Consider the following 22,318-nt stretch of genomic DNA (forward strand, 5'->3'; position numbering starts at 1 on the left):
TCTGTAGATGCTTCTGTATCTATAACTAATAAAGACTTAAAAAGTGACTATCAAGTTGGGCTTGGTGATGCATACCTGTAATCCCAGCACTAGGGAAGCTGAGGTGGGAGGAACGCCTCGAGTTCGAGGCCAGCCTGAACTACATATCAAGAGCTTGTCTCAAGCAAACAAAAACTACCATGCCATTATAGTATCTAATAAACTCATTCATTCTTTAATATGTTACTTTTGAATCTCTAGAATTCTTCCAAACATTTTTGTTATCGTTGGTCTGTCTGAATCAGGATCCAAAGTCCACATGGTACTGGGGATTGAACTTGGGTTCTTGTGCTCATGAGGCGGGTGCTGGAACCACTGAGCTAAATCCCCGGCCCCCACACAGTGCTTTTGATTATTTTGTTTCCTAATCTCTCTTACTATGTAGTTTTTCTTCCACTACCATCATTGATGATGTTATACTGTCCTTCTCCTCACCTTCACTTCAGTCTGATCCCTCATCATAAAGTTCCCATCATTTTCACTTGTTTTAGCATCCACTGATGATGGCAGCCTATATTTATTAATCATGGTAATTTTTCTAACTTAAAATCCCTCTATATCTTCTTTAAGGAAGAACTTTCCCTCATGTGTCATCTGTTTACTCTGAAATATAGTTCATAATATATGCAGGATAAAATTAGATTCTCTTTACCTATGTCCAGGGTATAAACTGGTATCCTAACAACCTTCCAAAATGATCCACAAGGGTTATTTTTAAAAGCATCATAAATCCTAAAATAATAAAATTCATCTCCCAACCTAAAAACCAAAAGATATAAAATACATTCATACCGCTTCTCTTTTAAGATTCATATTCATTTCTTCCATATTAGTATCCGCATACCCATGTATTGATCTGCCATGAATGTAATATCCAAAACATTTGTAGGATAGCAAAAACACTGATATCTATTTAAAAAAAGAAAAGGAACAATTAGCAACTCATCTACAAAATAACAAATTAAGTTTTTCTTAAAATTTTTTCTTTCTTCCAAAAGAATGGGATTGAATTCTTGGACATATATAAAAGGATAATTTTTAAAAGTAAATGGACAGGATATTAAAAACACTTCCCAAGAAAGGAATTCTGAAATATAAAAATTTGTCAAGGACCACAGGATGAATGATTTGGCAACATAAACAATTCATAATAAAATATTACAAACAAAAAACGAACTTAGGCAGTTAACTATTAACTTGTTACTCATTATAACTATCTTTGGACTTAATAGCCAGTGGACAATTAAGGCTAAAAATCCAATCATACCAAATCACTTTTAAAGCTTCTCTTCATGTACGGGTGACTTTTAAAAGGGGAAAAGTAACGATTGCCAGAAAAAGTCAAGAAGTACTTACATTACTCACTGAGCATAAATCAACAAACTGTCGAATTTTATCCTCTACGAATCGCTCATAAAAGCCAGCAAAGAACACGATCTGAAACATCAAAGCCAGTTCATGCTTATTAGCTTATAAAATTTTAATTTTCTTTTATAGCCACTCTGTAGTATTTTAAGAAAAAAGAAGCTCCAATCAAGAATGTAGTGGCCTCTAATGGTTCCTATGGGATAGAATCCTACTTGTTATTTCTGACTCTACCACCAAAGGAAGGAGGATTTTGGAACTGTATTAAGTCATTTACAGCCCATTTTTATTTTTATGTTTTCAAGACAGGGTCTTGCTATGCAGCTTCAAACCTCTCGCCTCAGCATCCTGAGTGCTGGGATTACAGTTGTGTGCTACAAAGCCCAGCCCATTTTGAACTTTAAATACTTTTCTGTGTCACTAAAACAAGGTAAGACAAACATATGAGAAGAAAGAAAAGGTCTTCTTGAAATTTAGGATAAACTAATGCATTAATGGCCAGATTTTTGTTTAGTTTTGGAAGGACGCTCATCTTCTAAATACCCAAAGACTTCAGAAAACTTCTGTTTTTCAAATAATCTGACAGAATAGCAAATAAAAATGTCTAGTTTTCTACTTTGACTACTGGAATTACGTTAAGTGTTCAAATGGAATGGTTTCAAGTGTTAGATTTAATAACAGTACTAGAAAGAAAAAAATGTTTTCCCTTAGCTCTGGGGATTGGCACCAGGGCCTTTGTACTGAACTACAATTCCCTTTTATTTTGAGATAGGGTCTTGCTAAGTTGCTAAGTTTCCGTGGGTGGGCTGCAAATTGCATTTCTCCTGCTTCAGCCTCCCAGAGTGCTAGAATTACAGGTGTGCACCACCAGGCCCAGTGGGAAATTTTATAAATAAAAAGTTTCACATTGTATACCTTTTTAGATATGTTTCAGAGAAAGATAACATTTCCTAACCACTGTCCCCTATTCCCAGACTCCACTTGCCATGCTTCTGTTGACCTGTTGAGTAGCTCAGGTCCCTGGTGAGGCTCTTCAAGGCATTTGTCTAGTTCTTATTATAACACATCCATGCACTCCACACAGTGTCCAGTCTAGGACATGCAGTCATATATGGGAATGAATAAATAAGTGAATATGCAAAAGTTGATGAAAATGATGATGATGATTATCACTATTATCTTTGAGTCAGGGTCTCTCTACTGTAAACCAGGCTGATCTTGAATTCACTATACACCCTGGGCCTACCTCAAACTTGCAATCCTCCTGCCTCAGTCTCCCAAGTGCTAGGCCTACTAGGTTAGGCCACCAAACCTGGCTATCCCAAACACTTTGCATGCATATTTCTAAACCCCTCTGAAGAACAAGAAAAACAGCAGCAACGTTTAAAAGTTAAATGATACCACACAAAAGTTGAAGATGCTGGGTTTAGGGAAATGAAAGGAGTGAAAAATGAAGCCTAGCTGACTACCAAAATCTAGAAGAGTTCAGACACATTTTTAAAAAACAGAACAAGTCATAAAAGGAACTCGACACTTGAGGAATAAACACTGATGCTCTTAGAACACTGCCATGGAGAGAAATGCCTGCCTGGCATGTTAGCAAAGAAGCAAAGAGTGACATTCGATGGTGGCATCCACCATGATACAATCCTGGCCCAGGAGGTGTGTAATGGCCTTTCTGAAAGACTCAGACACAGGACGGAGAGCTAGTCTCCCCCGACTCAGTCCTGCATCAGCCCTTATGGACGATAAGGTGATCTGGCAGAGGGAATTCTCCTGCAGCTGAGCCGAACAGCAGCCTCCTGGGCCTGATGACACCACTGAGCCATCACTGTCCTGAACTGCTGACCTCTGCTCTTTTTCTTCTTGGGTGAGATGAAGTTCTCTTTATCTCAGCCTCTCATATCTATTTTGTTTTGTTTTGTTATATTTTACCAAATATGACAAACCTCCAATGGTGTTCCTTTAAATTCTCTACAGTCAGACGAATGTGGTATAGTCACAAAACATGCTGGTATAGGCAGAAAACATTTCCTTGCTATTACACTGCTGATAAACATCAAACCCCATACTCTTGATCTCATCTAATCTAATTTCTCTTTGTCCTCCTTTTCTGGGTGTTGACTCTCCCTCATGAGCGCTATCCCTGTAATTTCAATTTTGGACAAATGTCATCAATTTATAATAAAGGTAAGCTTACAAAGTCAATTCTCAGGTTATAAAATGCCATCTGGATGTATAGGATTAAGCTCTTGGCCACTGTGTTCCCTCTAGCATGGTGCCCAGCCTCATGCTGCAAGGTGCACTTCTTTTCCTACTTTCACTTGGCCCAGCCTCGCTCTATAGGGTCTATTTTTTCCTACCTTTTAAAGTTTGCTAATGTTTGAAAAAAAAAGAAGCAGCAGCTCTCTTAAAAGAACTTTAATGTTGGGGTGAGGGAGATCTTTTAATCCTAAAAGATCTTTAAAAACAGGCGGTTTGGGGTGATACTAGCCAGGGAATAAGACGTTAAACCTAGTCTTTCTAGGGGTTCCATCTTCTTTGCTGATTGTAACAGTTAAAGGATTTTTTTTTTGTACCAGGATCAAACTTGGGACCTTGCCCTTGTGACCCAAGGAATTCTTAATCAAACAAAAAAAGCTCTTTATGTTTATAGGAGTATCTGAAAGCAAGAGAAGGGAGTGCAGATAGAGTTAAAATGCTTTTTTCCCTACTACTTTTTCAACTTTAAGAAAAATAAACATAGAAAAGAACTTGTGCCAGAGCCATAAGACTCTGAGGCAGAAAGGACTGACTGGCATTTAGTTCTGGCCATTTAATTCACAGTTCAGAGAAAACTCCCCAAGAGGTACTAGCAATTTGAGTGAGATTAATGATATGTAAATACAGGTAAACAATAAGCTCTGTTGCAAAGGAAAAGAAAATGCTTAGCATGGCAGTCACTGTAGTTATTTTTAAACCAGATAAGGGATCTGTCCTGTGACTCTGAAGTTGTAGAGTCTCAAAGACCCTTCACAGAACACTAATGACAAGAATGAGAACTCTGAAATCAAGCTGCCTGGGTTCAAATTCCAGTTCTCCAGCTGGCAATTATTTCATCTTCCTGTGCCTCAAGTTACCTTGCCTATGAACAAGGATGCTAAGAGAACTATTTCCAAGGGCTAATTAGGTAAAGATTAATAGTTAATATGTGTAATTAACTGATTAACACAGTGCCTAGATTATAATACAATATAGAAATTAGCTATTATTAGTATTGTTCTTGTCATCTTTTTGCTATGAAGTCAATGTTTGAAGGTAATTGGTATTTAAGTAGTTACAGAGAGGCAATATTACTTAAAAGTATAATCTCTACTTGCCTGTACAACTCCAATGACCAACCAAAGAGTAGTAGACACAGCATACCTCAGTATGCGGCTATAAGGAGGTATGTAGCTAGATGGGCTTCTAGAAAGACTTGAGGATGAGTCCATCAAGGCTAAGTTCTTGAATCCCACAATCTGAAGTAAAAAGGAAAAATCACTTAAACAAACATGGATAAAGAAAACATTTCAACACTGCAAATGGAATACTTATCTACTTCTCACCTTAAAAAAACTAAATTTGAAAACAGTAGAAAATCTAGATAAAAATAATTATCTAGTATTTTAATTAGGAAGTAGCCATTAAAAATATTTAGTTAGGACATCTGTTTTTTTTTCCTCAGTATGATTAAAGGCCAAATATAATCCTTTTATCTTTACACTGACAAAACGCAAACATTTCCATTAAAAGAATAAAACTTTAGGGCTGGGGATTTAGCTCAGTGGTGCTGCCACCTGCCTCATAAGCGCAAAGACCTGAGTTAGATCCCTGTATAAAACTTTTTTCAGTAAACTACTAATAAACTAACAACCAGCAGTTAATGAGTATTTAACATGTGTCATGTACTCTACTAAATACTTTCTATACTTTAGAAGAATATATTCAAAATTATCTTCCGAAGAACATAACTTACGGTTAAATAAATTTGGTCTGTATAATCATATTCACCTACATGACTCTGACTCTTGTAGAATAAAGGCTATGAGAAGTTTTCAGTAAGGTTTCTACATGATTTTATTGAATCTAGTGTTTCATAAACTTAGTTGACTATTAAACTTCCTTTTCACATAACATCTTTTTAAATCATATCAGAAATTCTTAAAAACACTATCACCAAAAACCCTTGAAAAATGTGAGGGAATAGATATGTTAAGTAGTTTGATTTAACCATTCTACAGTGTATACGTGCATTAATAATATGTTCATACTATAAACATGCTACAATTTTTACTTGTCAATTTTTTAAAAAGCACTATTTTAAATGAATTTTTGAAGTACTATAAATAGAAACACATATTCTTCTACCAGCTTTAAAAATGAAAGGAAAGGGGAAAATAAAGGATGATGATCAATAGAAGGGAGACAGAAAAGGGTTAATTTACATCTAACCTTATTGACACGGAATTCTTGAGAAAATCTGTCACCCATTCAAATTTTGTTACGTGCACCCACCTCCTATCCAATGCAGAACACTTCTTTTCACAATTCAGTCAAGATCTAAGATATAACTGCAAGTTCGCTCTTACATGTACTGAAATTTTGTTACGTGCACCCACCTCCTATCCAATGCAGAGCACTTCTTTTCACAATTCAGTCAAGATCTAAGATATAACTGCAAGTTCGCTCTTACATGTACTGCATCTTGTTCAGTTGTAGCCCTAGCTTTTAGTGCAGGACATAGTCTAAAGTGGGTGTTCGGGAATAAGGTCTTGAAAAAAATCTTACAAAAATTGTAGTTCTGGGGCCAGGGATTTAGCTCAGTGGTGCCTCGCAAGTGCAAGGTCCCGAGTTTGATCCCTTGTACCAAAAAAGCAAAACAAAATTATAGTTATAATGAAGGGTGAGAATACAGATTATAGGGACAGGGGGATTTTTCAAAATATAGATACCTAGTCTCACCTCAACGCTACAGAATCACAGACTCTCTAAGGATGAGGTGCATAGGTTGTTTTATTTTGTTTTTTAATACAGAAGTTCCACCAGTGATTCTGATACAAACTAGTGATGTAGTATCTACTTTTACACCTGGAGCGGTCAAATTCATGGAGATGAAAAGGAGAGGGTGATTGCCAGGAGCTAGGGAGAGGAGGAAGAAGTACTATATGGCATTGTGTAACAAGGAGAATTTTAGTTTTGCGAGATGAAGAGTCTTAGTGATGGTGGTGAGGGATATGCACAATGATGAATAATGAATTATACACTTAAAAGTGGCTAAGTAGCAAGTTTAAGTATTTCACTATAATATTTTATTTAAAAAATGTTTTTTGATTTATGGAAAAAAAAGAAAGGAAAAGGCCACTGCAATTTTTTTTTAAAGCCATTCCTTTTTAATGTCTTGATAATAATGTTTTTTTAAAAATATTTATTTAAGAAAGGAAAAGGCCACTGCAATTTTTTTTTTTAAAGCCATTCCTTTTTAATGTCTTGATAATAATGTTTTTTTAAAAATATTTATTTATTTTTCGGACTGGGGATTGAACTCGGGTCCTTGTGCTTGCAAGGCAGGCGGTAGAACCATGAACTAAATCCCCGGCCCTGATAATAATGTTTAAACATGTAAAAAAAACTCTTCCACTGTCATGAAAACTAGCTTAGAATTATATTAACATTTACAAATCATCAGTAAGTTGCACAGAATTATATCAAACACTGTATACCTCCAAAAAGAAGACAACAGTAAGTACTTGAAAGAGTGGATTAATTTTCCTCACAGTCTGAATCTCATTCCATTCATTTGCTACAAAATATGTTCTCCAAATGCTTACAGGAACAGTGGCACTCCGTACACCGCCTTCACCTGGTCAAGGGGAGAAAATGAGTAAAAGCATTCCACCTCATCTGCTCTGTCAGGGTAGCAAAATAATTCTGGTACAAATGTTCATTTCAATTACCTTCAACAGCTTTAAGAACTTTTCCTTTAGGCCGCTCCCAATCAATAAAGAATATATCTATGGTAATCTGGGATATGAGTTTATGCAAAAATCGCAGAGCCTGAGAATAACATATAATAATACAAATGAAAACCACCAGCATTAAGCCTGCTTATGAAACCAATGTTAACTCTTTAAGAAACACATTGTATGTGAAATAGGAAGAAAAGGGCTAAAGGTGTAGGGAAAGTGGGAAGGGTAGGGGAAAGGAAATAAGGGAAAAGAAAAAAATGTGAGAAAATGAAAAAATGGAAATGAAGTATTTGTAAATAGGGAAGGGAGAAGTGGGTAAAGGGAAGGCAGGAGTAAGGGGAAAAATGAGAACCAAGATCCGTCATGTAAGGGTACAAGATACCACTGATGAATGTAACTGTACTGTATACCTAAAAATGTACCAATAAACTCAATGAGAAAAAAAAAGAAACATATTATAGGGCCAGGGATTTAGCTCAATAGTGCCACCGTCTGCCTCATAAGGGCAAGGTCCTAAGTTCAATCCCTGGTACAAAAAAAACCTCAAAAAACCAAACAAAAAAACCAAACAAACCCAAGAAAGAAACACATTGCAATCACAAGAAAATGTAACAAGCCACTTCACATAAGGCATAATACCATTAGGGGTTCACTAGGAATTCATCAAATAAACCGGAATCTCCAAATTTATAAGATACCATACATCTATAAATTCACCTTCCTTTTTTTCTTTCTTTAAAATGGGAATATGAAAGAAATGCAGATACCCTTCCTCTTCCCTCCATAGGAGCCTTGCCTAATTAACTGACACTTTTTTCTCAGGTGCTGTGATCATGTGATTTCTTTATAAGTGAAAATACATTTTCAACTGTAACCTTAAGTAAAATTGCAGGATGCTCTCCACTGTCTTTTTTATCTCTGGTACTGAATGTTCAGGTTTTCAAAATTGTGTTGCTGAAACACAACTTTCTCATTTACAGGAGCAGTCCATTTAAACTGAGCATTCTTCTCAGTAGATGCATTACTGATTAAGCAGAGAATAAAAACCTAAGAATGGGGCGATCACTCTCAAGGAGCTCTAGAAATAGCTGACATCTACCCATCACAATACAATGGGATGATTCCTGCCACAGGGGCAAGGAAAAAGCTTCAGTACAGGGAAGTTGGGGAGGGGTTGCCATAGGAAGAGGAGGAGGAAGGGAATACATTATGGGGATTAAACAACATCTATGATTTCAGCACTTGAACCGGAGTGTTACCCTTTACCCTCAATGAACAAAGAGTATCATGGTGTGAATGCATCATCAGACTTTAAGGAAGAAAGTTATACACCAAATATCACTTTTTGTCAAATTAGCTACAACTCATGAGAATCCAAACACATTTATAGCTTTCTTGAAAAAAACTATTTAAGGAAAATTGTTTTCAGTGAACTATTACAAATACAAACAGACTTCCTAGGTAAAATGAAATAATTCATGCTTAAAAGTCAAAGTAAATTTTACATCAAAGATTTTGAAAGCATTTTGATTTTTAAGGCTTACTAGTTTATCAGTGAGCCTTTGAAGTTCAGTCCCTGATTCTGAAACTTACCTTCAGAGCAAAAGCACATCCCACATAAGTAACAAAGCGTTCTTCTTGAGCTGGCACTGGCAGCAAAACAGATACAGACTTCTGTGCCTATGACAAAATTACTTGGTCAATAAAGTCTACAAAGCTTTTATTAAACACAAATTAGAAGCTAAGACAGAGTAAAAGCGGGAGATACTGATGTACTCAGTCAATGCACACTCGGGACAGTGGGTTCAGGATTTCCCTCAAGACTTTTCATGGTACTTGGGATCTAATCCAAGGTCTTGTGCACAAACAGCTATACCTCCAGGCAGCCTCAGGACTCCTGACCAGAAACGCTCCAAAGTAAAAGTAGTTCCCTGTTATTATAAAGAGTGCTAACCAGTTATTTATATATTGACATTTAAGTTAAATTCAGAAATACTTACTTTGAAAAAAATAAGCCAATAAAGACCTGTTCCCATTGTGACGATAAAAAAGACATTGGCCAGATTGCCAGCATAGTACACCAAGAACTTCATAACGGTCTGCAATTTAAAAAGAATAACAGCTGTTAAAGACTCTATTTACCACTTTTATCAACACCAACACTTTTAAGAATGCATCCTCCACCCACTTTCTCAAGCCTCAAGCCTTCTTCTTTGTTCCCATGTATCACCCAGGGATAAAGGCACTGAGCCTCCTTCTACATCTTCTGTTTGGATCCTTACTGTTCATTCCATTCCAGCAGCCTCTGTCTCCATTCAAGACATCTCATCTTTTTCTACCTAACAAAGTGGAAACTATTCCAAATCTCAGTTGGGAAGCCCAACCCCAATCTATCCCCCATACTTTCACAAGCCTTGGTTTTCTAAAATGTAAATTGTATTGTGTCATTCTTTTTCTTAAAAAGATACAAGGACTCCTCCTTGTTAAAATATGAATTCTTTATCCCCCAGGTCCTTCATATCATGGACCAAAGTTAACTTTTTATTCATCCTCAGGTGCTACTTCTGAACAACTTCAAATTAACCACTTCACACTTCTAAGCGGGCCCTCAGATACTTGGCCCTCAGAGAAGGCTGCGGAATGAACAGATAACCAGTTTAAAGCTCACTCCTCTGGAAAGCCTTTCTTGACTTCTCACAGCAGTAAATCTTAACCATGCTGCTCTGATTTCTTAGTACACTGATTTTGGAATAGAAGATATGTTGATTTGTAGCTCTTCATAAGCAAAACATTTTTTTTTTTTTCAGTACTGGGGATGGAATTCAGGACCTTATGCTTTCAAAGCAGGCAGCAGAATGCCAGTACCAAAAAAAAAAAAAAAAAGTGCCTGGTACACAGGTACACAGTAGGTGTTTAGTAGATGCTAAGATAATTCAAAGTTTACATTAAACAAAGGGCTACATGGGCCAAGGATTTAGGTCAGTGGTTCAGCTGTCTGCCTCACATAGTCTGATCCCTAGTACCAAAAAACAAAACAAAACAAAACAAAGGGCTACATGAATATAAAGAATAGATAGATCATATTTAAAGAAAATATTACAACATAAAAAAAGGATTTATAGTTAGAAAATACAAATTTTTACAAATAAAAAAATACTGGAAACTTAATGGAAAAATAGGCAAGGGATTTAAACAGGCAGCTCACAGAAAAGGGGAAATAAAAATGATTAAAATGTGTATGAATAATAACAAAAGAAATGAAAATGAGGTCAGCTGGGTGTGGTGGTGCAGGCTGCTAATCCCAGTGCTCTGAGAGGCTAAAGCAGAAGGATCACAAATTCAAGCCCAACCAGCGCAATTTAGTGCCTTTGTGAGGCCCTGTCTAAAAATTAAAAATAAAGAAAAGGGCTGGGTAATAAGGGAGGAAACAAATATGAGAAACTGAAAAAATGGAAATAAAGTGTTTGTAAATGGGGAGGGGAGGAGGGGGTGAAGGGAGGGCAGGGACAAGGGGAAAAAATGAGAATCAAGACCTATTATGTAAAGGTACAGAATCCCAATGATGAATGTAATTGTATTGTATACCTAGATTGTACCAATAAACAAAAGGGCCGGGGATACAGAATAGCTCAGTACAAAGGCCCTGGGTTCAAGTTGCAGTACCATGAAAAAGAAATCAACAATGACATGTTAATATACACCACTGAAATGGCCATAACATGGAAAGGTTGGGAACACCAAGACTGGCAGAACAAAAACCATCAGAAACAGGAGAGGCACTGAGGGGAAGCAGGCAGATCCATGCACTGTGGGAAGAAAATGAGGTGTGCATTTACCCTATGACCCAGCAATACCTATCCCAATTACATCCTAGAAAAATACAAGGCGATTATCTTATTTATCCTCTAGCTGTCTAGAAAATTAACATTAAAAATGTGTATTAAAAGATTCTAATACCATACCTGTAGATCAATCATGGGACTCCCAATGCGCCTCTTCCACCCCGCTGTCTTCAAAAGAGATGATAAAACAGCTAGCCCGCCCAACACACCCAAGGCAATCTAAAAAACAAGAAAGAGGGCACTTCACACAGTTATTCTTATCACTGTTCAAAAGCACTATAAATAGTAAGTATTGTTCAAAAAACATTGGGGGACATTTTGAAAGCACCCAGAAGTCCAACTGAGGGACGTCCTAATGGCCAAATTTAGTAAAATTTAAGCCCCCCCCCAAAAAAAACCAACTAGTAATGGATTATAATCACCTAAATAAGCATCTGTGAATTTGCATGATTTAAGTTAATAACTGAATGAATTAATATGGGTCAAGGGAATACTTTTCCTTACAATAAATCTCCCATTCATGAATACATAAGGAATTAGGGAAATAGAAAAATGTCAGCAGGCAAATCCCATACTAATCAAAGGATAGAAGCCAAGAACTCCTTGGTGTTATGTTTAGTAGTTTATGCAATTAATTTATAAATCAAAGTTCAAAAATTCTTTAAAAAAAAATCCTATACTAATACTTTCTGCAGACAAGGATCATGAGTGGATACTAAACTGAAAGGGTAAAAGCATGATGAGAAGCAAGATATTTGCATAGTTTCAAAGTATTTCCCCTGATATACTTAATAATTCCAAATGAAAAAACAGAGTTGAAGGTCTGGCAGAAATCATTTTAGCCAAATGGACAAAATGAACAGCACCAGTAGTACGACAAGTGAGGTCACAGGGCCCCTGACACAAGGCCTGACAAGGTCACAGCATCATTTCTGCAATACCTCTGCCCAAACTACAGGAACTTAATTTCTTTTCTTTCTTTCTTTTGGTACCGGGGATCAAACTCCAATCCTGGTGCTTGTGAGACAGGTGATTCTTTCTTTTGGTACCGGGGATCGAACTCCAATCCTGGTGCTTGTGAGACAGGTGGCAGTTGTTAGGGACCTGACACCACCACCACAGGCTGTATTCTCCTGGTGCTTTGTGGCTCTTAAAATGACCTCTTGCTCTTATCTTGAGTTTCCCTCCCCTCAAGGCCATAGCGGTCCTGAGGAGTTAAACCCGAGTTTCTGCAGGGCTGAACCCATAAAAGACAGCCTGGCCTGTGATAGGTTAAAAGTAGCCCACTCCTCATAAATAAGCAATAGCCCAGCCCCAAACCAATAAAAGGACCTTCCTTTCTTTGTTCTCTCCTCTCTCTCTCTCTCTTTCCTCTCTCCTCTCCCTAACCTGCCTTCCTGAATAACATCTCCTGTTGGACCTCTCGGTGTGTGGCCTAGTTGTTGGGAATGGCTGTGCCTCTACAGCATTGATAGGGAAAACTTTTATAAGTAGCAAGAACCTATAAAGTGTTACAATGTAAAATGGCTTCTGCTGTTTCTAACAGCTCAAAACTAATAGGCACCAAAGACACTAATGGCTGAATGAGGCATTTGGTCTGACCCTGAGATAACAGGACACATCAAGGTCTTGAGCTCCGATGAGACTGGAGCCACATGACCATAAACGTGTCTAAATGAAAGAACCCATTGCTAACATTTGCCCCCCTGACCCTGAACACCCCCCTTCCTATGGAATAGAATAGATAACTAGGCGAATCTTAAAGGTAAACTCCCCAACTGCAAAGAACTGTTACGTCTGGGTTGAAAAGATTAATTATTCTGTGACTGTGATTTGAAATGTGAGAATGAAATGTAACCACCCAAATGAAGTCAAGGCTGTAAAACCCTACAAAAGGAGGAGTTGTAACCCAGCGTGTTGTCAATCCAGGCATGGCTTATGTGTGATCGACCCTTATCCATAAGTAAATTTATTATTTTACTTCCATTCTGCTGCCTCTCTGTGTGTCACTTACTGATTCCTTCCACAACAGCAGAATCACTGAGCTAAATCCCCGGCCCTACAGGAACTTAATTACAAGAAAATGTCAGACAAATCCAAATTGAGGGTCAAAATAATTAACAACTCAAAAGTGTTATGGCCATAAAAGACAAATGCTGGAATCTGGATTCAGTCCTAAAACAGAAAAAAGACAGTGACCACTGTGGTGATATAAGATGTTAACATTAGGGAGTATCAGGTAAGAGTATATGGCAAATCTATTTCGACAACTTTCTTGTACATTAGAAACAAATTTTTAGTTAAAAATTAATTAATTTGTTGGGTTGGGAGTGCAGTGCAGTAGAGCACCTCCCTAGCCCTGGGTTCCATAACCAGTGCCTCAAACGCCCCCCACACACTGTGTCTCTCTTTCTCTGTCTCCCCACCTCCCCGTGTTAAAATGTACTCACATCTGTCTGGATAAATGCTTCTCCTTGATTCATTTCATATTTGACTGAGAAAGAAATCTGATGTTTAAAAGAAAACAAATCAGCCATATTAAAATTATATAACACAATCCTACTTTTATCATAGAAATACATTAGCAGCTAGATTTACCATGAATGCTACATTTTAACTATATGGCTATATAACTAGAGTTGACTATTACAAGTACATGGATAATGAGAATTATTTGGGCTGTTTTAAAGGCACCTGAAAAGAAAGTGGTTAACTAGAAGGTAAGTTAAATTCATTATCACCAATTCAACCTGAAATAATGATTATTTCATTTTCTGACAGGTTTCGGTAACTTACAAATGTGACTGAACTTGCGCACCGAGAGTTTAGCAAACAATCATATATCCGAAGAAGGCAGATTACTCAAAAGTCTGAACAAGAATTTTTGGGATAAGCTAAAGATCAATAGCATAAGAAACCGTAGGAACTTCACAGACAGCTGGAAATTGAAAAACACTCTTTTGAACAATCAATGGATCACAGAAGAAATTAAAGAAGAAATCAGATAGTTTTTTACAAATAAATGTAAATGCCAATAAAACATACAGGAATCTATGGGACACAATGAAAGCAGTTCTACATGGAAAATTCATAGCACTGAATGCCCACACTAGGAAAACACAGCAAGCTCAAATAACCTAAAGATGAACCTTAGACTCCTAGAAAAATGAGAGCAAGAAAAACCCAAAGCTCGAACAAGAGAAGAAATTATAAAGATTAGAGCAGAAAACAATGCAATGGAAACTAAGAAAATGATACAAAAAAATAAATGAATCGAAGAGTTGGTTTTTTGAAAGAATAAATAAAATTGATAAACCCTTAGCTAATCTTATCAAAAAAAGGAAAGAAAAGGCTCAGATCCATGCAATTAGGAATGAAAAAGGTGAAGTCACAACAGATCCAACAGAAATCCAGAAGACAGTCAATACCTACTTTGAGAACCTGTACTCTAATAAAATGGAAAACACAGAAGAAATGGGCAGATTTCTAGATACTTATGAATTACCAAAGTTGAACAAAGAAGATAAAAACATTTTAAACGCCCCAATTACAATCAGTGAAATTGAAAATGTAAAATTTATGAACAAAGAAAAGCCCAGATCCTGATGGATTCACTGCTGAATTTTAAAAGACATTTAGAGAAGAACTACTGCCATTACTCTTCAAATTTTTCAATGAAATTGAAAGGGAAGCAATACTTCCAAATTCATTCCTGGAAGCAAGTATCACTTTGATTCCCAAACCAGGGAAAGACCCAACTAAAAAAGAGAACTACAGGCCAATCTCCTTAATGAATATAGATGCAAAAATCCTTAATAAGATACTAGCAAACAGAATACAGAGGATCATCAAGAAGATCATCCATCCTGACTAAGTCGGATTTATTCCAGGGATGCAGGGATGGTTCAACATAAGTAAGTTAATAAATGTAATACACTAATTAACAAATTCAAGGACAAAAAACATATGATCCTCCTGATAGATGCAGAAAAAGCATTTGACAAACTTCAACACCCATTCATGATAAAAACCCTGCAAAAATTGGAAATATCAACTTAATAAAGGTTATCTATGAAAAACCAACAGCCACCATCATATTAAATGGCCCCAAACTGAAAACCTTCAAGCTAAAAATCAGGAACAAGACAAGGATGCCCACCATCACCACTCCTCTTTGATATAGTTCTGGAAACATTAGCCATAGCAATTAGACAAGAGAAAGAAGTTAAAGCAATAAAGATAGGAAAGGAAGAAGTTAAACTGTCATTATTTGCAGATGATTTGATACTCTACATTGAAGATGCAAAAAAATCCACCAAAAGACTTCTAGACTTAATTGACACTTTTGACAGAGTAGCTGGATACAAGGTCAACACCCAAAAATCAACAGGCTTCTTATACACAAATAACAGACTCACTGAGAGAGAAATTAGGGGAACAATTTTTTTCACAATAGCATCCAAAAAAATGAAGTATCTAGGAATCAATCTAACAAAAGAAGCAAAAGACCTCTACACTGAAAACTACAGCACTCTGAAAAAAGAGATCGAAGAGGATATAAGAAAATGGAAAGATGTCCCCCTGCTCCTGGGTAGGAAGAATCAACACAGTGAAAATGGCCATACTACCAAACCTGCTTCACAGATTCAATGCAATGCCAATTGAAATTCCAACACTATATTTCACAGAACTAGAAAAAAGAATCCAAAAATTCATTTGGAACCAGAAGAGACCTAGAATAGCCAAAGCCATCCTAGACAACAGAGACATGGCAGCGGGTATAACAAGTTCCAATTTAAAACTATACTACAAAGCCACTGTGATAAAAACAGCGTGGTACTGGCAAAGAAACAGACCTGAGGATCAGTGGAACAGACTGGAAGACACAAAAACAACTCCAGGTGCACTCAGCTACCTCATCTTTGACAAAGGAGCTGACAGTCCCCACTGGAGGAAGGATAGCCTCTTTAATAAATGGTGTTGGAAAAACTGGATCTCAACCTGCCAAAGATTAAAACTAGACACTTATCTTTCACCATGCACTAAATTAAAATCCAAGTGGATTAAAGATCTAAATATTAAAACAGAAACACTAAACTTGCTGGTAGATAAGTTAGGCAGAACTCTTGAAGACATTGGCATAGGAAAAGACTTTATGAATAAACCCTCAGCAGCATGGGAACTAGCAGAAAGAATTAACATCTGGGATCTCATCTTATTAAAAAGTTTCTGCACTGCAAAAGAAACCATCAACAGAACTAAGAGACAACCTACAACGTGGGAAAAAGTTTTTACCAGCTGCTCCTCAAAGTGCTATTATCTAGAATATATAAAGAACTCAAAACAATCAGCCCCCCAAAATATAAGGACCCGATTCAAAAATGGGCATCTGAAATGAACAGACATTTCTCACACAAAGAAGGAAAAGCAGCAAGTAAATATATGAAAAAATGTTCCACATCACTGGTCATTCGAGAGGTGCAGATGAAAACAACACTGACATTCCACCTCACCCCACAAAGAATGGCTGCTATCAAGAAATCAAACAATAACAAATGTTGGCAGGGTTGTATGGAGAAAGGAACCCTTCTCCATTGTTGGTGGGAGTGCAAACTGGTGCAACCACTACGGAAATCAATATGCAGATACCTTAAAGAGCTGGGACTAGAGGTTCCATTTGACCCAGCCATCCCTCTGCTGGGTATCTTTCCAAAAGAATTAAAAGAATCATATCACAGTGATATATGCACACCTATGTTTATAGCAGCAGTTTGTAATAGCTAAAACTTGGAAACAGCCCATTTGCCCATCAGTTGGAAACTGGATAAAGAAGAAGTGGTTTTTCTATAAAATGGAATACTACTCAGCCATAAAGAATGAGAAATTAAATTCATTCATAGGAAAATGGATATATTTTGAGGATATACTCCTAAGTGAAATAAATAAATCACACATGTGTAAATACCGAATAGTTTCTCTGGTATGAATAAACTATAATAGTACATAAAATCCTAATGAGATAATTGACAATGTGAAATAGGAAGAAAAGGGCTAAAGGTGTAGGGAAAGTGGGAAGGGTAGGGGAAAGGTAATAAGGGAAAGGAAACAAATAGGAGAAAATGAAAAAATGGAAATAAAATGTTTGTAAATGGGGAGGGGAGGGGCTAAAGGTACGGCAGGGGTGTGGGGACAAAACGAGAACCAAGACCTGTCATGTAAAGGTACAAGATCCCAATAATGAATGTAACTGTACTGTATACATAAAATGTAAGAATAAACTCAATGGGGGGGGAAGAATTTTAGGGATGCCACTATCTTAAGTGACAAGAGAAAGAAGAAGCAATAAAGGGTAAGAAAAGAGGACCTTGAGAGGCAGGAGAGGCAGCTACTTAGGTCTTACCATGGTCACAGAATAGGGAATTTCAGAAAGGGGGAAGGAAGGGGTCAAGAGTACAACGTGATATGGCACAAATGTCAAGTTAAAAGAGAAATAATGCCACTATATGCGGAATCCATTGCTGATCTCCATAAGAGAGATTTTTAGTGGAGTAAAATGTCAAGTCAGACTGAAAAGGATGAAAGTAAGTGGTTGGGGAATGAAAGAAAGAAATCTCATGCCAAACTAAGGAGCTTTCAAAATTGAGATAAAAATAATTTTGATTGGATAGTTGGTTGTTATAGTTCATTTTAAGGAGTTGTTTGTTTGCTGAACTTGGGGCCTTCACAATGAGGTACCTCCCCAATCCTTTTTTAACTTTTTAAAATTTTGAGACACCACTGCCTGCCTCACAGTGCAAGGACCTAAGTTTGATCCCTGGTATAAAAAAAAAACGTTTTTTTTGGGACTAACTTGCTCAGGATAAGCTTGCACTTGTGATCCAACCTGAAAGTTTATAAGCAAAAGAAAGGAACTAGAAGAGAGGGCAGCTGAACAAGGTACTGTGGTGAAATAGGATACTGGATCATGTCCTGTAAATATGTAAGTACAAGTAGAAGATAAGCCTAGGATAGGAGGAGAGAATTTTTCTTAGCAGCGGGAATAATGAATGAGGAAGGTAACAAAACACAGAGATCCTGAGGTATTAATATGAAGGAATCAGAGCAGATAGTCTTGGTCTGCTCAGTAAAACAGGAGCCAAGTTTATTTTTCTGTGGGTGAGAGAGCAGAGACACAGCCAGATGCTTAAAACTGATGTAAATATTTGCAATAGCTGCCACAGGCAATTTAAAGACTATGAAAAACTGTACATTTCACAATTAGAATAAATTTAAAGTGGACTTTTGAGTAGTTGCACGCTTCTTTCAACTCTTTTTCTATTTTTTATTTTTCAATTTGTCATTAGTTTGTTTGGAACATTTTGGACAAGCATTATGTTTAGTTTAAAGGAAAGATTCAGAAGTGCTTTAGTATTACCCTAAGTACACTCTATGCTATCCGTGAATAATTACAAGATATTTTAAACCAAGCAGGCTTTTGTTGTTACTTAAGCACATTTTCTGAGGTTTTGGTCTCTCATTACAGTGTATATGGTGTAAGCTTAGTCAATGGAAACTAATTTTAGCAAGGTATTGAGTAATACAAGTGAAGACGGGAATTTTTTTTTTGTGTGTGTGTGTATTACCAGGGATCAAACTTAGCACTTTGTGCTTGCCAGGCAGGTGGGCACCACTGAGCTACATCCCAGGCCCAGGGCAGGAAATTTTTAAGAGAAAAGTTATATTGTATGCCTAATCTTACTTAATTAAAGCTTGAATCCAATAGCAGCTGAGTACAAGTACAGCACAACAGAGCAGCCAAAAGCTCTGGCTACAGGAACTGAAACATCAAAATTCAGCCAAGTTTTAAATAATAGAAACGAAAACCTATATGTGAGTCTTGGAGATGATGTTTCTCCCCACTTCTCATGTTTCCAGAGAAGGAAGGAAATAGCCACTTAGTTTCTGGAGGAGAACAAGAGCACAGAAGGATTACTTCTCATTTTTATCTCTATCACTCTTCTTATTTACTCCTCGAGGCAGGGATGCGCTGACTGATGAGATTGCAAGAAGGAACGAAGCACGTGTGCCCTGCCTTTGGGATACAGGAAGTCTCTCTCTTCCACACACATGCCCTCCTAGGTGTGGAAGGTCTTCAGTTCAGGAGTGAATTGAGGCTGCAGGTCCAAACTACATTCTCTAATTCACTTTAGCGCCACTAGTTATAAAGCTAATTATATAAAGCTCTTTTTGCCTGTTGAAATGTCTCTATCTGATGGGCTAGCACATTGGCAAGCACAATATGTCCACTCCAAATCTTGAGTTTCTGGCTAAATTAGATAAGAAGACTAGAAGCAAAGTGGCCAAAAGGACAGGAGCAAACAGTATAGATAGATCTCAGCATAGCCGAGATCCCTAACAGGGATGCTCAACTGATGTGACTCCGCTAGTAAAACACTTAATCCATCCTTATTTTTTGACACTCAAGATCTGTGAGAACTTACCTCTTACTGTTAGTTAAAACTAATTAAGACTTCACTATATAAAGAGAAGGCTTGTTTAAAACTCGAAAGTGGGACTTTTTCAATATTATATAAATGACATTAATGCTTTACTTACATTTACAAGCTCACTGATTAACAAAGAACTCACTTTTACAGATTGGCTGTAGGGATCTTTGACGTCAATGTCACTGTAGGCGATTGTGATTAAGGGAGGGTATATGTTTCCATTTTTTGTGTCAGGTACAAGGTGGATGCTATTTAAAAGAAAATACATTTATAGTTACAAATATATATAGGCCCTTAGACCAATATTTGTCATTTAAAAAAAATGTAATATAGACTGTCATAATGACTTCTATAACTGGTTGGTTCTGACCAGTTAACAGGGACTAGGGAAGGTTAAACAAAAACTAATGGCAGCAACTTGGGCTAATCTTCATTGTGTCAAAATTTTAATGTGAAAGTATAGTCTCTGAGACAAATGAGAAACTGTTCGGATTCAGGTGCTACAAAGTTTATGAATGAATCACCGAAGCACTGTGAACTATCTTTAAGGAATATTCAAAAGAGCAGAGCTACATGATGCCTAAAGAAAGGCAGGCAATATCCTCATTTTCAAAAGAGAAAATTACCTCAAACAAAGTAGATGTCACATCTAGCACTGTCTAAGGCATGAAGTATGGTACACTTTGCCAAGAAGAATGCATTAGTGCTGGAGAGTCTCAGTCCACAAAGGAAAAAATGCTAGCAGGCTTTCATCAAGAACAAGTGAAGCCTGACTAGGTTTGGTTTCATTTTCATTAGGGATACTATAGTATCAGACTGAGGGAAGGCTGAAAACAATACACTGAGATTTCAGCAAGTTATATGACAAAGTTTCTGTGCTATCTACTTCATCAGAATATTATGAAAATCAAAATGAAATAACAGTGAAAAAATATAGTGTCCACTGAGATGCTTCAAAATGCCAGATTCATATAACAGGAAGGCACTAATTTCTATCAGTGTATTTGAGGTACACATTATAAAATATTAGAGGACCGGGATTTAACTTGGTGCTGCCACCTGCCTCACAAATGCAAGGTCCCAAGTTCGATCCCTGGTACAAAAAAAAAAAAAAAAAAAGAGTAGAAAGTCAGTTAAAATCTTGGAGATAGGAATCTCATGCTGGAAAAGAAAGAGAAATATGGGCTGCATGGTATTTTTCTAAAGTTAGGATCACAGGGTATCTAGCCCAGGTCAACCTAAAATCTGGTTCAACCTAGAATATCCATTAAAGGAAATGAAGTGGAGGAGGCCAAACTACTAACAATCATCTATCCGGCTCTTTCTAAAGTACCCATTTCAGCTCACAGGTTCTCACCTCGCCTGCTCTTTCAACCCCTATAATTCAGCATGTGTGGAGTGTGGTCCAGAATTTGAATTTTAACCTGGCTCCTCAGGCTCGTCCCCCTCATCTTTTTACTGTTACTGGTCTATGCCAACCTATACAGATATCTAAGAAAATCTTATGCATTATTGTAACTCAGTTGTCCTTACTGTTTTTATCTGATAACTACTGGCAAGCACTTTCTTTGTAACTTTTCCCCAAACATTCCAAGCCTAATTTAGCCATCTAATTATATATTTGCTTACCTCAGTGATATCTGGGTAGCAATTCGAATTACTCTTGGCTGATTTCCTAAGTCATTTTCCCGTCCGCTTACTGCATCCACTAAGAAAATGCGCCGAGTCAGAAGCCACTTGCTAGAGCTACTGTCTTTTGTTATAAAAAGAAAAAGATGGAATTTTAGAAAAATCTTCAAAGAGCAAATGCTCAAAGAAATTTCCTGATAATATCCTTTATCTCACTTGAATGTCTTCTGACTGATTGAACTTTTCATTAATCTGAATGCAAATTACCTGGAAAAGTCAGACTTTATACTATGGGTAACATGTAAATTAATTTGTCCAAAATGTAAGTCAAAGACAACTTAAAGTAAAAGCCTCAATTTATAGTTTTACAAATTTTCTCAGGATATACTTTTTTTTTTTCAGTTCTGGAGATTAAACTAGGATCTTGTTCATTTCAGGCAAGTGCTCTACCACTGAGATACATAACTAGCTGTCTCAGAATATACTCTTAGCAATAGCATAATGATTTGTTTTTCTTTTTCTTTTTTTTGGTTTTTTTGTTTGTTTTGTTTTGTTTTGAGACAGGGTCTCACTATGTAGTTGAGACTGACCTGGAACTCACTATGTAGTCCTGGCTGGTCTCAAACTCATAGCGATCCTCCTGCCTCAGCCTCCCGAGTGCTGGGATTACAGGTGTGAGCCACCATGCCCGGCTGTTTTTCTTTTTCTTTTTTTGGTATTTTTGAGACAGGGTCTTGTTATCTAATTCAGGATGGCCCTTAACTTATGTAGCTCAGGCTGTCCTTGAACTAAACACAACCCACCTGCCTCAGCCTCCTGAGTGCTGGGATTATAGGCATGTACCATGACATCCAGCATGTAGCAACAATATAATTTCTTAACAATAGGGCTGACAATGAAATTTGTAAAAATCCCTAAACATAATAGCAATCTCATTGGTATACTGTATAAAGCTATGTAATAAGAGAAT

The 22,318-nt window shown here is 37.0% G+C and overlaps 1 protein-coding gene across 4 annotated transcripts in view; it reads right to left on the bottom strand.

The window, feature by feature from the left end:
• Tmem67 (transmembrane protein 67) overlaps nucleotides 1-22,318 on the bottom strand; it is a 78,471-nt gene that overhangs the window by 35,122 nt on the left and 21,031 nt on the right. For all 4 annotated transcript variants that reach the window (XR_779301.3, XM_010619629.3, XM_010619627.3 and 1 more), the window contains exons 13-23: nucleotides 21,349-21,472; nucleotides 19,862-19,967; nucleotides 13,684-13,740; nucleotides 11,354-11,452; nucleotides 9,392-9,490; nucleotides 8,985-9,071; nucleotides 7,380-7,479; nucleotides 7,146-7,285; nucleotides 4,764-4,904; nucleotides 1,396-1,476; nucleotides 832-948 (exon numbers count right to left, since the gene is read on the bottom strand). Coding sequence is in view for 3 of the 4 variants with exons in the window: in XM_010619629.3 (XP_010617931.1) it covers nucleotides 832-948; nucleotides 1,396-1,476; nucleotides 4,764-4,904; nucleotides 7,146-7,285; nucleotides 7,380-7,479; nucleotides 8,985-9,071; nucleotides 9,392-9,490; nucleotides 11,354-11,452; nucleotides 13,684-13,740; nucleotides 19,862-19,967; nucleotides 21,349-21,472 (1,151 nt within the window). In the remaining variant the exon portion in view is untranslated. The remainder of the gene's footprint in view (nucleotides 1-831; nucleotides 949-1,395; nucleotides 1,477-4,763; nucleotides 4,905-7,145; nucleotides 7,286-7,379; nucleotides 7,480-8,984; nucleotides 9,072-9,391; nucleotides 9,491-11,353; nucleotides 11,453-13,683; nucleotides 13,741-19,861; nucleotides 19,968-21,348; nucleotides 21,473-22,318) is intronic.

The sequence above is a fragment of the Fukomys damarensis genome, unplaced genomic scaffold, assembly GCF_012274545.1.
Source record: "Fukomys damarensis isolate Sample0158 unplaced genomic scaffold, DMR_v1.0_HiC HiC_scaffold_5, whole genome shotgun sequence".
NCBI lineage: Eukaryota > Metazoa > Chordata > Mammalia > Rodentia > Bathyergidae > Fukomys > Fukomys damarensis.